The sequence below is a fragment of the Coenobita brevimanus genome, chromosome 79 (genome assembly GCF_032717465.1).
Source record: "Coenobita brevimanus isolate Jiangsu-jjx chromosome 79, ASM3271746v2, whole genome shotgun sequence".
NCBI classification, from domain to species: Eukaryota; Metazoa; Arthropoda; class Malacostraca; order Decapoda; family Coenobitidae; genus Coenobita; species Coenobita brevimanus.
Genome location: NC_137032.1, coordinates 30,575,268 through 30,592,375, shown reverse-complemented (window position 1 = coordinate 30,592,375; position 17,108 = coordinate 30,575,268). Strand labels below are relative to the sequence as shown.

Sequence of the window (17,108 nt, the reverse complement as noted above, 5' to 3'; positions counted from 1 at the left end):
AAGTCTAACATTTATCTTCACCATGTTTTGACACCGATCGTCTTAAAATAGGAACTTGCTTACATCATCCTGCCCTCAGTTTTAGTAATACGATCTATACTGTATATTCCACCAGCATGACACATGGAGCATGACACAAGATTCTGACAAATTTGTTCCTCATAAAAGCTTAAAGATAGTTGGAACGTCCGTACACTTTTCCTCTTACTCCTGCTCCACTCCTAATCTCTCTCTCTCTCTCTCTCTCTGTTCCTTTCCCTCGCACCCCGGGTCGATATCACTACTATTTCTCGTCTAAGAACGGAGAGAGAGAGAGAGAGAGAGAGAGAGTGTTCATTATATGCAAGGGGTTACCCAAGGATTATTTTAGTGGATTTGGTCAGGTTCGTGGTGTTTCTGCTGATTTATTTATTCGTGTGTGTGTGTGTGTGTGTGTGTGTGCGCGCAGCTGAATGTAACGTGAGTGTGAACAATGAGTGTATGGCTCTGATATAATGCCTGCCGACTGCACGAGAGTTATTTACGCAGACAATTTTTACTCAGTTCAGTGCTCTAACAACAGCCTAAGTTACATCGAGGTCTCCAGATGAAATACTGGGTGATCAGGGGAAGAAGAAATTTTTAAATATTTTTGTAATTCATTGGTTCGTCCACTTTAATCTAATAATTTTCTTGTGGCTCATTGGTTAATACAGTGTATGAATACTGTAGTTTAACATCCTTTCATACTGTAGCACGTTTCCGCGACCAGTGACATATTTTACTGTCAGAGTCTTGCTACAGCTTATTACTCAGTACAAAGATGTTAGCTTTAGACCAGGTTAAACACATCATTGTAGTGGAGGTGATGATGATGGGGATGACTGTGCTTTGGTGGCGGATGTGGTAGCGATGGTTGCTGTGGTATTCATGATTTTGGTTGTAGCAGTGTGTGTATTGGTGGAGATACTTGTTTGTGAACAGGATGTGATGACGGTCGAAGAGGTAGGGACTGCGTTGATTATGCAGCAAGATGTATTGCTATGATGGTGCTGGAGAAGGTGGGATCATAGCTAAACAGTTTTGAAGAGAACGTTGGTGGTGACTGTGCAGTGGTGTTGAGGTTGACGGTGAACTGATGAACATTGGAACAATGTTTTTTTTATTGCTGTGTGGCAAGTACACTGGAGGATATAATTGCTGTGTTATGATGGGAGTTACGGTGCTAGTGAAGAAGTAAATTATTATGCATTTATAGTGAAGGATCTGATTGTTATATTATGATGGGAATGGTGGAGGTAGTTGTATACTGTTGCTATGGTGCTGGTTTTAAAGGCAATTAACATGCATTTGTGATAAAGTTGGAGGAACTACTTGAGCAAAAGTGGTCAAATGATTGTGTCCAGTTCCGACTCCTTTTTGAATCAGGAGTCTCTGACACACACACACACACACACAAGCAGCTCTGTCTACCATAATGTGTTCGTGTGTGCGTTGTCACGACGCGCACACACACACACACACACACACACACACACACACGCACACACACACACACACACACATATACAAGCAGCTCTTTCTACCATAATGTGTTCGTGTGTGTGTTGTCACGACGCTGTACACAGACTCGCCGTGTAGAAAGAGATGGGGCCTTCACCAGTCACACACACGCAGACCCACATGAAGTATATGAATGACAGCACGACATAAATGCTGTCTAAGTGTAGGCGCCTGAGGCTAGGTTACCATAGTCCAGCACACTGAAGGGCAAATGGCAGACCTATTTACCTTGATAGTATTACAGTTTGAAAGAATAAGCTCAAAGGCAATTAAATTTATGATTCACTGCTGCAATTCCTCTCACATAAAAGAAGAATATTTTTACCCTTTCACACAGTCAGTTAATTCTTAGGCCTTAGTCTACCCTGCCACATATCAGAGAAAGCATACGTTTGCCCACGAAATAAAATTTGTAACTTATTCGGGCGTCCGGATCTGGACCCTTTGCAACAGCTAATGAACTCTTTCTTGACAAACAGACGGATAGACACGGCTGAATACATAACCTTCATCCAAATTCGTTGGCGGTGATAAAAATCTCCAGTAACCTCTTGGGGATCGAAGCTATGCGAGGCCGTCACTCCTACTGGGGCATCCTAATCACTAAATCACAAAGCTGAGTCTATGTTGACTGATGCTAATTGTTTTTGTAAGGCATGTGTACTGTTGGAACAGCAAGCTGTGGAGAAGATGGTGGTAACAGTAAGAAGTCTGGAAGGGATGCTGGTTATGGCGGGAACAGATGGAGAAGCAACAGATGGTGGGGAAACTGAGGTGAAAGGTTGTGAAGTTGAGAAAAAAGTTGATGACGATAATGATGATGATGATGGATTTTATGGTGAGAGGTGAAAGCTTATGAAGCTGAGGAAAGAAGATGTGATGATGATAGTAGTGATGGTCACAGTGTTGGTTAAGGAGTTGAACAGGTAAACAGATAGTGATAGAAATTACGGAGAGGCAGTCTATGGTGAAACGAAGAACTATATCTGTATATTAATGATGCTGTTTATGTGGGTACATTTGTGATAAGGCTGCTTGTAGTAGCAGTAGTAGTAGTAGTAGTGGTAGTAGTAGTAGTAGTAGTAGTGGTAGTAGTAGTAGTAACTTAAGAATGGTGAGGGAATAGGGAGGGATTTGAGGTAAGTTCGTATAACCAGGCAGCTCCACGGCCCGGCCATATCGGTGTCACTACGTGAAAGCGTCCCTCTCCAGCATCTAAGAATAATAACCACATAAGATAGTAGTGTTTATGTGGGTATGATTATTCTCCCATCTGAACAATATACGGCACTGTGATATCAAAACATTTTTTCTTATTCTCCCCTCTGAACAATACACAGCACTGTTATACCAGAACATTTCCTGGTTTTCGATCCTTGTCTTTCAAAACATATAATTGTTTTGTTAGTTATTATCTTCCCTAAAACAAACAGCTACGGTAGGACCAGCAGGTCTTTTGCTGTTTCCGTTCCTTTGTACTCCTTCGTGGCGAACGGTTGTGAAGGTGAGGAAAAGGATGGTGACGATATTGATACTGATGATGGTGGCGGTAATGATGTTATTGGTGGTAACGCGGGTCATACCGGAGATACTGATGATGATGATGGTAATGATATATACGTGATATAAGTCAGTTTAGGCCAAGTTACAGTAGAAAGAGCAGAGGCTACCCTGATTAAAATCGTCTGGCATTTATTTGTTATAGTACAAAGGGAAACAAAAAGTAACAGTCCTCGAGTTCCTCTAGAGCAGTGGTTCCCAACCTGTGGTACGTGTACCACTAGTGGTACGCAAGGGCATTCCAGGTGGTACGCGAGCACTTTCGGGGTCATGTGTGATTTTTAGTTGTCAGCACTTGACAACTATTATAACGTCACGTAACGGTCCACTGGCGTCTGGTGCTGGCAGTTATCCCGCTGCCTCCATACTGTGGACGTGTATGTGTCTTATCACTTAGTAAAGTAAGTAACCAAGAAGCCCTCGTCTGTATTTCCCTTCATTTGTTGTTATATTGTATCTTTATTTATTTTTTCTATTTCTATATTTATTTATTTCTTGATTAATTATTTTTCATATTTTTTTTCTTTTCCACAGGATTTGGTAACATGCCGAAGCGAAAGTATGACCCAACATACATAAAGTATGGTTTCATAGCAATCGAACGTGGAGGAGAATCTCTTCCGCAGTGTGTGGTCTGCATGAAGACTCTTTCCAATGAGTCCATGAAACCCAGCCTACTCAAACGTCATCTTGAGACGAACCACGCGGACAAGAAGGACCAAGATCAGACCTACTTCCAGCCACTTGGTGAGAACGTGAAGCGGCAGCGCCTGGACAAGACTGGCCAGATGTACCAGAAAGGGGCAGGGATTGTCAAAGCATCCTATGAAGTCGCTCTTCTGGTGGCCCAAAACATGAAGGCGCATACCATTGCAGAGTCTCTCGTCATGCCAGCGGCAAAGATCTTGGTCAAACACGTGATTGGAGAGGAGGCGGTGGCGAAGTTGGAGAGTGTTTCCCTCTCGAACAACACTGTACAGCGCCGTATCGAGGAAATGTCAAGCGACATTGCTGACCAAGTGATTGCAGGAGTGAGAGCCTCAAAGTTTGGGTTTGTCATTCAACTCGATGAATCGACAGACGTCGCCAACTGCTGTCAACTACTTATCTACGTCCGCTTCACACAGAATAATACTGTGAAGACTGAGCTACTGCTGAGCCAAGAACTGTCCAGTACAACAAAAGGAAAGGATATTTTCAACGTTTTGGACAATTTCTTCAAGCAGAATGAACTGGATTGGGGAAAGTTAGTCGGATGCACGACAGATGGGGCTCCATCTATGCTCGGTCGAAAGTCAGGGTTTCAGGCCCATGTGAAAGCTGTCACCAAACGCCACCACTGTCCATTGTTTCATACACAGATTCGCCCTTTGCGCTAAGGTGCTCCCTCCGAAGTTGTTATCATGCTTGAACCGAGTTATCAAAATCGTGAATTTCGTCAAAACATCTGCCCTAATACTCGGCTGTTCAAACTGCTCTGTGAAGATTTCGGCTCCGACCACACGTCTCCTCTACCACACTGAGGTTCGCTGGCTCTCCCGGGGGAATACAACGAGATGTCTCTTTGAACTGAGGGATGAACTCCTCGTATTCTTCATGGAGAAAAAACACGATTTTCAAAAAGATCTGGAGGACGAGGAGTTTATCTCAAGGTTGGCCTACCTTTCAGACATTTTTGGGGCCCTCAACCACTTAAACCTGTCATTCCAAGGGCCCAACTGCTCTGTCTCAGATTTCATCTTGAAGCTAGGAGCATTTGTTCGGAAGTTGGACCTCTGGATCAAGAACGTGGAAAGGAAACGCTACGGAATGTTCAAACTCCTGACTACCCTTGAGAGCGAGCCCAATGATCAATTTTCCCAAGAAATCGTCCATCACCTCTCACTGCTCAAGACTGAGTTGATGTATTACTTCCCGGACGTGACATGTTGTGCCTACATCGCCCATCCGTTCTCCGTTGATCCAGCCGATCTGCCTGTCGGGACCGGGGAACAAGAGGAGCTCACAGATATCCAGGCTGATGAGACAGCAAAGATGAAGCACAAGGAATGATCTCCTATGAACTTCTGGGTAAGCATGGCCTCCTCGTACCCCACACTAGCTCGTCATGCTGTTCCCCAGCTACTGATTTTCCCCTCTACGTGGGAGTGCGAGCAGGAGTTCTCAACCATGATGACCATTAAATCAAAGAGCCGGAACCGTCTTGCTGCGCCCGGGCATGATTTCCGATGTGGTGTGAGCAAAGTTATGCCCCGCATCGACCAGCTGGTGGAGAAGAAACAGATGCAGCCCTCGCATTAAATTGTGTACTTTGCTTTTAGTTTATTTGTGTGTTCTACTTGTGAATAAATTGATATCTTATCGATTTGAGTTTTTCTGGAACCAGGTGGTACGAGGCGACTGTATGGGACCTCCAGGTGGTACTCAATCAGAAAAAGGTTGGGAACCACTGCTCTAGAGGGTGTTTGTTAATGAGAACACTTTGTCTCTGATATCTAATTCCATGTACTGAAGATGAGGATACAAAGCAAGAAGGCCAAATAAAATGCAAGTTACGTCCACAGGCTGAAAAGGGTTATTGAAGACTTATTATAAGTCTTTCAACCCCATGGTCTCTAATTATCTGAATAAGATCGCTTGGTGTTTGCCGAAGTGAAATGTAAAGATCGTCTCAAGGTCGAAAGAGTTAATGAATATTATTTCCAGCCCAGTGATTTCCAAGGTTTTCTTCTAAGCTATATAAAATCTTCCGCGATAATGTGAACTAGCTACTGCTACTAAGTACATATGATAAAAACATACCTGTCCTTCCATACCTGTTGTAAACCTGATAATTGCCTCGGCAAAGCCAAGTAACGACCGTCATAAACAAGTAAACCTCCATTGTGCCTCTGTTAAGTGCTGGTTGTGGGACTGGTAACATTGGTGAAGCCACATTCAAACTTACCTCAGTTAACTTACTTTGATAATTATTCCTTTGCTCCTTCATTAATATTCTCTGTAGTCTTTATTTCGACCTACGTCGAAAAGTGCCTTGTATGTGCGAGCTTTTCATTTTTACTTTCTCCTAATTCATAATTTTTACAGTTTTCCCTTACACATACATACTTCTTAACAGTCTCATGGTTGCTTCTTCTCTTTTATTTTATTCAAGTTGTTGGTAGTCGATTTTACTCGGTTAAGGGTGAATACAGGAGCCTGGGAGTGATAATGTTACTTTTAACCCTGTCATGGTCGGGACAACTCTAGTGCTTTATCTAAACTAACGGCAGACGATTTTATTCAGTTGCGAGTGAGTCCTAGGTGAGTGGCAGTGATCATACCATCACATTTAACTCTTTCATGGTTGGGGCAACTCTGGGATTCTATTCCAGTTAACAACAAATGAATATGATCTGCCAAGAATTACTCACAGAAGCCTGAGAGTGTTAACCTATTAATTTAATAAGTTTGATCATGGAGTGGCAGAGCATATGAACCAGATGTAATGCAGTGTATGTTCACTCTCATGTCACTATTATACCCACTCTAGGGAAAGTGGGGTAGTGTGTTTTACTCACCTTGTGTAAGACTGTCTGTCTGTCTGCTTGTCTGTTTGAACAAACTAACTCAAATAATTTTCATCTGATATTAACCAGGCACGACGTAAACACTGTAAGGAATGAAGAACAGCCCATTACCTAACACAAATAATATATACACAAATAATTACCTAACACAAATAATTTATACAGTTTTTATCCAGTTTTGACGAAATTTGTGGGAATGGCCGAGTGTTAGTAAGAATGAAATGTTTCAGTTCAAATAGCAATCAGTCCAAGGTAAAGGTCACAAGGAAAGTTTAAAGTTCAACCCACGAGTATGTTTGTTGGTAAAATAATTCAGAGGGATCTGATCCGATTTAAACCAATCTTTGTAGAAAGGCTGAAGATCAGACAAGAACTAAACCTGCTATTCTTAGCACAGAAGCTTAAACATCAAGGCCACTGAACTAAATCAACAAAAACATTTTGTAACCGATTTAGAGCAAACTGAAGGATAAGTGTAAGATTATTAACCCATGTGGATGAAGTAAGGACCAGACTGAAAGAATATCTGAAAGCCTGATGAATGGGATTAGTGAGAGCAGAGCGGCTGTAAACATGATTAGTTTTGGGGGTGTGCAGAGAAGGAATGCAGTGCCAGGAAACGTGACACTCGCACAGGGAACGAATGCAGTAAAGCAGCGGAAAAATGGGAAAGCAGCTAGGGTTGATGAGGTGTATGCAGCGATGATTAAGTGTAGTGGAGAGAGCGGAATGAAGTGCTTGTTGGAGATATGTAAGAAGGCATAGATGAGTGAAACTGTGCCAGCAGAGTGGAAAAAGGCTGTGATTGTATCCCTGTACAAAAATAAAGGTGAGCGAAGTTAGTGCAAGAATTATCGTGACATAAATTTCTTGAGTGTGGTAGGGAAGGTATATGGAAGAAAGAGATATTATAGAGAACGTAAGAAATATATCAGAAGTCCTCGCGAGTGATGAACAGGGTGGCTTTAGGAGTGGCATCAAATATCTGCAGTAAGACAGATAGTGAAGAAGGCTTGTGAGAAGGACTGTAAGGTGTTCATGGCATTTATGGATCTGGAAAAAGCGAACGACAAAGTAGACAGAGATGAACTGTGGAAGGTTTTGTGCATGTACGGTGTAGATGGTAAGCTGCTAGATGCCGTCAGGAGTTATTATGATGGTAGTTCCTCTGACCTCTCTAATTACAGACCAATAGCTGTCACATCTTCTCTTGGTAAGTTATTTGAAACTTTAATTAATAAGAACATTGTTAAACATCTTGAATCCAACAACTTAAATAGTGATAGACAATATGGTTTTCGCCACGGAAGATCCGCCATTGACATACTCAATCTCCTAACTCATACCATCCATCAATCAATTGATCTACATGGAGAAACCTCATGCAGTAGCTCTTGATATTTCTAAAGCTTTCTGACAGAGTACGGCACAGTTCCCTGCTGTCCAAACTCCCTTGCTATGGACTAACGTCTTTGTTCCTTTGATTTCTTCATATCTTAGTGACAGGAAAATAAGAGTAAAAGTAGATGATGTATATTCCAATTTCCACTCAATTAATGCCGGCGTGCCGCGGGGGTCAGTTTCGGCGCCAACCCTATTCCTGGTTCGTATTAATGATCTCTTATCTGTCATCCACAATCCCATGCACTCATACGCAGATGACTCAACACTACATAGTTCATTCACATTCAGACACCCATTTACAACGTCTAATATCTCTACCTCTCAACTCAGTACAGCCATCTCCATAAATCAAGACCTATCTACGATCAGTGAATGGGGACAAAACAACCTTGTCGCTTTTAATGCTAGTAAAACTAAATACAGGTGTATATACAAATTACTAATAGACAGATATTGCTAGATTCGTACATTATCTTCAGTGCTACTAATATTCCCATCTCCAAAAGTATTGAAATTCTTGGCGTCTCACTTAACAATGCCCTCAGCTGGACCTCTCACGTTAGATCACTTGCTAAAACCGCCTCAAAGAAACTTGGATTATTGTACAGAGTCCGTAACTTCTTCGCTGATGAGCAGTTAGCTATAATTTATAAGAGTCATGTACACTCTCAGCTTGAATATTGCTCACCCTTGTGGAATGGACAGTTTCAAGCATAGGCTAGATAAGCATATGACAAATAAGGGGTGGATAAAGAAAAAAGAAAATCTTATAACCAATACTAATTCATAAGTTTTCCTTTTCAGGTTACACTATGATAGTCTCTATTCTCCTTTCACACTTTCCTGTAAAATGTCCTCGCCAGTTTTTCTATACTGCGTGGTGTTCTTTCTGACTTTTTCCTGCCGGCTTCGGCTGGAGTGTTTGGAGGGTGGGGGAGAGCCTTCTTCTTTGCTATCCTTATCTCATTCTAGTAGTTCAGTTACTCTTCTAGGAGCTGCCTAACATGGGCCAACCGGCCTACTGCAGTTATCCTCTCTTCTTATGTTCTTATGAAGAGGTTGCATTAAAACAACTAGACAAAATTCAGAACAAAGCTGTTAGAATTATTAACAACCCTGCCATTAAATATATAAACTACTTCCCCTGCAAGTAAGAAGAAATATTGCCTCCCTTGCATTATTTTACATATATTTTTATGGCAAATGCTCAGACGAAGTTGCGTCCATGGTGCCACCTCTCCATGCCTTCCCTCGTGCTACACGGGCATCTGGTGGCGCTCATGACTGGAATGTCACTCAGCCATATTGCAGAACTTCTGCCTATCAGAATTCTTTCATTCCCCGAACTGCATCTCTGTGGAACTCGCTTCCCCAAAGTTGTTTCCCTCCAAATTTCAACCCACAGCTGTTCAAGTCTAACTGTTACAGATATTTTATGAATAGAGGACACCAGAAATCTGGTGTATGGATTATTTTTTTTTATTCATTTGTTTTTCCTTCCCCCGTTCTGTTATTAAAAAAAAAAAAAACGTGTGAGGGTAAATGGGCAGCTAAGTGAATGTTCTCGATCAGTGTGGGCGTGCGACTAGGCTGTGTGATGTTCCCATGATTGTTCAATATATATATGGATGGGGTGATGAGAGAAATAAAAACTCGAGTAATGGAGAAAGGAATGGCGTTGGTACTGAATGGTGATGGAAGGAATATCTCACATATGTTGCATGCTGATGATGCAATAGTACTTGCAAATACCGGACAAGAACTTGATGGACTAGTGTAGAGTTTTACTGATGTCTGTGAGCGTCGTGCCCTGAGAGTAAATGTAGAAAAAAGTAAAGTGATGGTTACTGACAGAGAAGGTGACTCTCAGTGTGATGTTACAGCAAATGGAGAGAGACTGGAATTGGTGAGAGAGTTGACATACCTGAGTACAGTGATAGAAAAGAGAGGAAAATGTACAAACGAAGTGGAAAGTAGAGTGACGCAAGGATGGAAAGTAGCTGGTCCTATGAAGGCCTTGATAAGAAACAGAGGCTTGAGTGTTGCAGCTGTGCCAGGCTTACATGAAGGATTGTTAGTGCCAACTCTAACATATGCATGTGAGACTATTGTGTGGCATGAAAAGGAAAAATCAAAAGTGACAGCAGTGGGAATGGGATTGTTGAGGAATGTATGTGGAGTACAGAAAGTGGATAGGATACAAAATAATGTGATTCATGAAAGATGCAGAGTGAGGAAGTCTGTGGACACTAGAGTAGAAGAGAGTGTACTGAGATGGTATGGTCATGTGGAGAGAATGGATAACAAAAATGTGAAGAAAAAGGTACATCTGAGCGAATCTGAAGGAGGGAGGAGGCGAGGTAGGCTAAGGAGAAGGTGGAGCGATATGGTGGATGAGTGTGTGAGGAAGAGAGGTTTGAAAGTCGATGAGGCTAGGGAACTGACAAGATACCCTGCCCTAGGGTGGGAAAGGAGGTTCGGATGATGATGATGATGATAGACCAAACTGAAGGGAAGGGTTGAGAATAAGGCAAAAATAAAATTATTTGATTATATGCATAATCAGTCAAAGGTCAAGCCCACAGGGAAAGGTCAAACGCCAAGGTAACAGGAAAACTCAAGGATCTGATATGAACTAAACTAGACGAAGTGTTAATGGTCAGGCAAAAACCAAGGGATTCAATTCTGAGAACAATTATAGTAAAGGCGAAGGTCACAGGGCAACGTCAAAGGTTGACCCCTGTGCCTTTGCGTGGAGAAAATATCTCAAACAGTTTTTATTCTTTTTAAAACAAACTTGGTAGAAGGGTTCAGGGTAATCCTATGGACTGCCTTATTATTTTAGAACAATATCTCGAAGGTCCAGGTCACATGGCCAGGTCGACTTGGAGAGAGAAACACCACTGTGGGAGTGTGTATTGACGTTTCGCCACACGGCCTCCTCAGAATACAATTGCTGAATAGGCACCATATTTCCTGTATATATAGCTGCATAGGGGGTGTGAGGGGGGGGTAGAGGACTGGAAGGGAGGTGGAAAGGGGGCAGGTAGGGTAAGGAAGGTGAGGTCACGGGGGAAAGGGATTGCGGATCACGGCACAAGGACGAAAAGAAAAGAAAAGAAGCAAGGGACAGGTGAAGTGGGAAGCCCTTTGGGAGATGGAAGGAATGGTTCAGGCAGGGAAAATGAGGTCACAGGGGAAAGGGATTGCCGATCACAGCACATGTGTGTGTGTGTGTGTGTGTGTGTGTGTGTGTGCGCGCGCGCGCAGTGTTGTATAGGTGGTTAAGAAGCTGGGTGAAGAGAGGGGATGGAGATGGATGGGGAAGGGGCTGGAGGGAAGAAAGGGTGATGTTTTGAGTTGTGGGGGGATTATTTGAGGAAGCTTTCCTTTTGACAATATATTAGGCCACAGAATTTAATAGGTGATCGGATCCACTATTCTGTTCAGTGGTATTGGAGCATGCTATTACAGGTGCCTCAAGACACTTGCGTCCTTTTAAGTCTGCTTCCTTGTACAAAATTTTTGCATTTTCCCATTTCATTACATGACCTGTATTAAATCTGTGAGCTACATATGCGTTGTTGGTGTTGTACCGTCTCATTGGATCTTTGTGTTCTTTTATTCTCTCTTCTAAATCACTCCCTGTTTTATCAATGTAGACTTTATCACATAACGTACATGGAATGGGGTAAACACCTCTCCCGGCTGTGTTGCTGATTCGTACCTTGTGTCTGACCAGATCACCAACTGTCTGAGATTTCTTAAATGCTACCTCACTTCCTGAATTTCTTACAAACCGTGTAATGTTGTTGATGGTATTGTTATTGGGCAGGATATGCGTGTCCCATCATTGGATTTCTCAGCCGTTGCATGCTACCGGATAGCCCTGGCATATTTTTGGCACTGGATAACATTGCCACTTCACCTGTCCCTTGTTTCTTTTCTTTTCTTTTCTACCTAATGCCTTGATCTGCAATCCCTTTCCCCCTGTGACCTCACCTTTACCCTACCTGCCCCCTACCACTCCTCTCCCATTACCTCTACCCCCCCTCACACCCCCACTGCCTTCTGGTATATATACAAGAAATTAATATAGTGTATATTCAGCAATTGTATTCTAAGGAAGCCGTGAGGTGAAACGTCAATACGCACTAAGTCCCATATCGGTGTTTCTTTTTCCAAATTGTCTACGAACAGACGGCCAGGATGACTTATATAATTTTTATCCGGTTTTTGCCAAACCTTTCGAAACTGTTCAGAATACTATACAAGGGCAAAGAGAATCGATTCTGAGAACATTCAGTCAAAGGTCAGAGTCATAGGGAAGATTAAAACTCAAGGTCGCAAGGCAAGGTCAACTCAAAATGATCTTCTGATTTGGAGATAACTTAGCAGAAGGGTCAAGGTGCAGGCAAGAGTGAAGCAGTTCCATTTTGAGAGCATTCATTCTTAGATAAAACTAACAGGGAATGGTTAAAGTTAAGCTCACATGGAAGGTTACACGTAAATCAAATAGTGTTAATCCAATTTCGACCAAACTTAGTGAAATTTGCTAAGCACCAGACAAGAATGAAGCAGTATGACTTAGAGAACAATCGTTCGGAGGTCAAGTCACCCTGCAAAGTCAAATGTCCAGCCAGTAGACTAATATGTGGGCATGGGTATTGCACTCTCTGACAGCCTCATCTTGTTGTAGTACCTGTAAATTTCACACACTCGTAAACCACTACAAATTCATGGAACCCATCATATTTCAAACCCTTTTTTACTTACAGACCAATTTCTCCGTCATTAAAATAAGAGTGCTGCTATAGTCAGCTCTTTTTCCCCTCACATCTTCCCCACAAAGTCCTTTCTTTCGTATTCATTTTTTTCTTCTCCCTCCATCTCTCCCAGTTCTCTCAATCTTTCCCCTTCTCTCTCGCCTCGGTAATCTAACTCTATTATGAGATCTGAGCAGAGGCCTGAAAGCATCTGATTTCTTAAATCCATATCAATCTCCCGCTGAAAACTAACATCACCACGTCACCCTTTTCCGCAGATCTACAACTTTAATCTTGTCCTCAAATCCTCCATCTCTATTTCTAGTCTGCAATTTACATGTCATTTCAATAGCGAATAACGAGGGTTGTGAACCCGAACTGCCAATACGTTTCTTAACTGTCCATTCATAGTCCGTGTCAGGAATCAGTCGGGAGTTTCGGTGCATTTGTTGGGGTGGTTGTCACACAACCTCACGGTCTCAGATTCAGTTCCACCAACAGACCAGTGCTGTGGTACGTCATCTTGCGGTGCACTGCTAGAGGGTAAAGGCCATAAGGAGACTAGGAGGAGGATAGGACAGGTACAGCAAAGACACAGGCAGTGTTTCTTATCACCACTACCGACCTATCCCGCTACACTCCCCCCCCCACCATCCTGCACAGACACATCCTTTTCACCACCCACTTAATCCCTATCATATTCTCTCTCTCTCTCTCTCTCTCTCTCACACTTCCCACCACTTCCATTTACCATGAGTATAGGGCAGTGATATATTGATGAGGGATGAATATGCGGCAAGAGCCGGGAGGCTGACGTACTGTTCTCTGTAACAGACCATTGATACAGACATATAGTGAGGGCAAGAAGAGAAAACGAAGGGGCACGAAGGGAGAACCAAAGGACACGAGGAGGGAATATGGGGCAATAATGGAGAATCAAGGAGCAATGAGGGAATCAAGATGAAGCAGAGAGAATCAAGGGGTAAGAATGGGGAACCAAAGGGCAAGAAGAGGGATATCAAGAAGCACGAAGAGGAAATCAAGGAGCAAGAAGAGGGAACCAAGTGGCAAGAAGGAGGAATCAAGGGACAAGAAGAAGGAATGAACGGGCAAGAAGAGGGAATGAAGGGACAAGAAGGGAAAATCAACGTGCATGAAAAGGGAACCAAGAGTCAAGAAAGGGGCAAAGGGCAAGAAAAATTAACGGGCAAGAAGGAATCAAGGGGCAAGTGGAGGGAACAAACTTCCAAGAAGGGAGAATCAACGGGCAAGAAAAAGCGATGAAGCAGTCAAATGTACCGTTCCCATCCATTTCTCTTTACAGGTAGATTTCACGTTTCAGACAATCTATTTAAATCTAGACTCTTCGTTTTCGTTTTTAAAGGCTCCAACATGCTTGCATGTGTCGGCCTTGGTCACCTAATGGCGGCTCTCCACGCTGCACGATCCATTGCAGCCTCCCTGTTCAGTCCCTTAACCCTGAGGTTACACTTAATGACCTGGTCCCATGTCTTTCTCGGTCTACCCCTCATAACCCCACCCCCAATATTAACACTTCTCACCTTCCTTACCCAATTATCATCCCCCATCCTCTCCACATGTCCAAACCATCTCAATCTACCTCTCCTCATCACAACACCAATACACTCCAGTCCCATCCTACCTCTCAACTCTTCCATCGTAAACCCAGCCCCTCCAGGCCTTGGACGCAGGGACGCACTGCACATCCACCTAATCATTGTCATTTCTGTACGTCTGAGCCGGCGAATATCTTCCTCCTTCACTGCCCAGGTCTCACTACCATACAGCATTACACTCCTAACACATGCTGCATACAAAGACCCCTTAGCACCCCTCTCAATGTCAGGAGAGGAAAGAGCTCCCTGAACTTCTTCCAACCACTTCTCACCCTAGCCACAGAGCTAGCTCCAGCCCCACCTCCAGCACACAACATGTCTCCCAAATAACAAAACTCTTCCACACACTCAAGAGATTCACCAGCAAGTTCAATCCTTTCACGTCCGATAATCTCCACCTGCTCACCCCGACACGCCGTACACATAAAATCAGCATTATCTCGCAGTCTACCTCTGATACCACTACATCTCTTATGCACCCATTTATCACACACACCGCACAAGATGGAATTACTTCCCACGCCCTTGTGGCAAACTGCACATGGCCACTCTCCCTCGTCTTTGACAGTACCGCCACCAACCCTAGATATCATCACTTTTATTTTATCTGCATTTACCCTTAGACCCTTGTGCCCCATACCATCTCTCCACTTCCTAAACCTTTCCTCCGCCTTCCTTTCGTTCTCTGCAATCAACACCAAATTATCAGCATACAACTTCCACGGGAGTCCGTTTCTAAAGTCAAGTGAAAGGGCTTCAAGTACCATGATAAACAACATGGGACTCAAGACTGACCCCTGATGCACACCAACATTCACGGAAAACTCATCACTCAAATCTCCATTCACTCTTACCTGGGTGTGAGCACCCACATACATAGCCATAACCACCCTAACCAGCCACTCCTCCAAGCCAAGCTTTCTCATTGCCCACTTCACCACCTCTCTAGGGACTCTGTCAAAGGCCTTTTCCAAATCAACAAAAACAAAATAAAGATCCCTTCTCCTACCAATATATTTTTCCTGAAGCTGTCGAACAATAAATATGGCATCAGTGGTCCCCCTACCTGGCATAAACCCAAACTGCATCTCATCAATATTCACTCTTTCTCTAATCATACCTTCTAAAACTCTCTCCATTACCTTCATTATCTGATCTAAAAGCTTTATACCTCTATAATTTCCTCTTTCCAGGGCATCACCCTTCTCTTTATACACATTTACAATTACACTCTTCAGCCAATCATCTGGGACAACACACTCATAAATAATCCTATTTATCAGGTCAGTGACTAAACTCACCCCTATATCGCCTGAGGCCTTCAACATTTCGGCAGTCAACCCAGACACACCTGCTGCCTTCCCCACCCTCATCCTGCCTATTGCCTCACTCACAGTAGCAGTATCAATCAAAGGCCAAGGGCCAGACGCTGGATCTGCTGGCTCCAAACCTTCCCTGTCCCAGTCAAACTCCTCATTCAACAACCGGTTATAATGCTCTCTCCATGCATCTTTAATATCCTCACTGTTCACCACTACCCTTCCTTCAACATTCTTCACACACTGCTCACCTATAATATCCCGATTATCCCTCTTCACTTGACCTGCCACCCTAAATATCATATTTTTCCTTTCCCCATGATTTAGGTTATCAAGTAATAGTCTCTGTGACTCAGACTTTGCTCTGTATACCTTTCTTCTAGCCCTACGCTTGGCAGCCAAATATTCCTCTTTGCTACTACCCTTCTTCCATTCCCGGAAAAGCCTTATTTTCTCCTTAACTGCAGCTTCTACACCCTCATCCCACCACCAAGTTACTTTATGTCTTGGTGGTCCTCTTGTCCAACCGCATGTTACATCAGTAACTCTCAAGAAATTGTTCTTGAGGGCTCTGTAGTGTTCATTAACGCCTCTGTCTACAGTCCCCTAGAATTCATAAAACTGTCTTATTTTCATCTGACGGAACTTGGCCGCTCACACAACTTATCTCTAACTCATGGTTAGTTAATGAACCTTGACTTGGATAGAGTCTCCTTGGTTACAAGACAAATCAAACTTTCAATTTGATTTACACTTGACCATAACCCGAGCTAAAATGAAGCTAGGGATTTTGTCATGTTAAAGTAAACGTTCTGTAATATGTGACCAATAAAGAGGTGCGTCAAGTCGAATGCTACAAATGTGCAATATCATTAGGTATTTAAAGCTTGAATGTTAATGTGGATTTTTTGTTTCACTACCGCCTGAGATCCTATGGGAGACCTCTTCTAGTGAGCAAAAGCAATTGCAACCCAAGGGTCATCTGGATATGAACCCTGTGGACTGCAGGCTGAAGCTGCCCTCCTCCTGCAGCCCATCGTCCTTCTTGTGTGGGGGAAAGGGTGGGACTGAGGTACGTTTGTAACTAGGTAGTGGAGCCACCTGGTTATATCAGTGCCATCACATGAAGGCGTCGTCCTCGTAGTGAAAATGTGGGAAAACTCCATTAACCCTTTCACTGAGTCAGGTCTTCACAAAAGTGAACATAATCAACAGGTGGGAGGATGTATATCATTAAGACATTATCGCTAGGAATGAAATTATGAAAAAGGCTGTGGATAATGGATATGTAGAAGAGATGAGACGCAAGTA

At 43.1% G+C, this 17,108-nt stretch overlaps 1 protein-coding gene across 1 annotated transcript; it reads left to right on the top strand.

Moving 5' to 3' along the window:
- The first annotated feature begins 1,025 nt into the window (after positions 1-1,025).
- LOC145409070 (zinc finger BED domain-containing protein 5-like) lies at positions 1,026-5,154 on the top strand. The gene is made up of 4 exons (XM_080279618.1): positions 1,026-1,040; positions 2,218-2,380; positions 3,637-4,348; positions 4,464-5,154. Exons 1-4 carry the CDS (start codon positions 1,026-1,028, stop codon positions 5,152-5,154), a joined length of 1,581 nt encoding a protein of 526 aa, XP_080135744.1.
- The last annotated feature ends 11,954 nt before the right edge of the window (positions 5,155-17,108 follow it).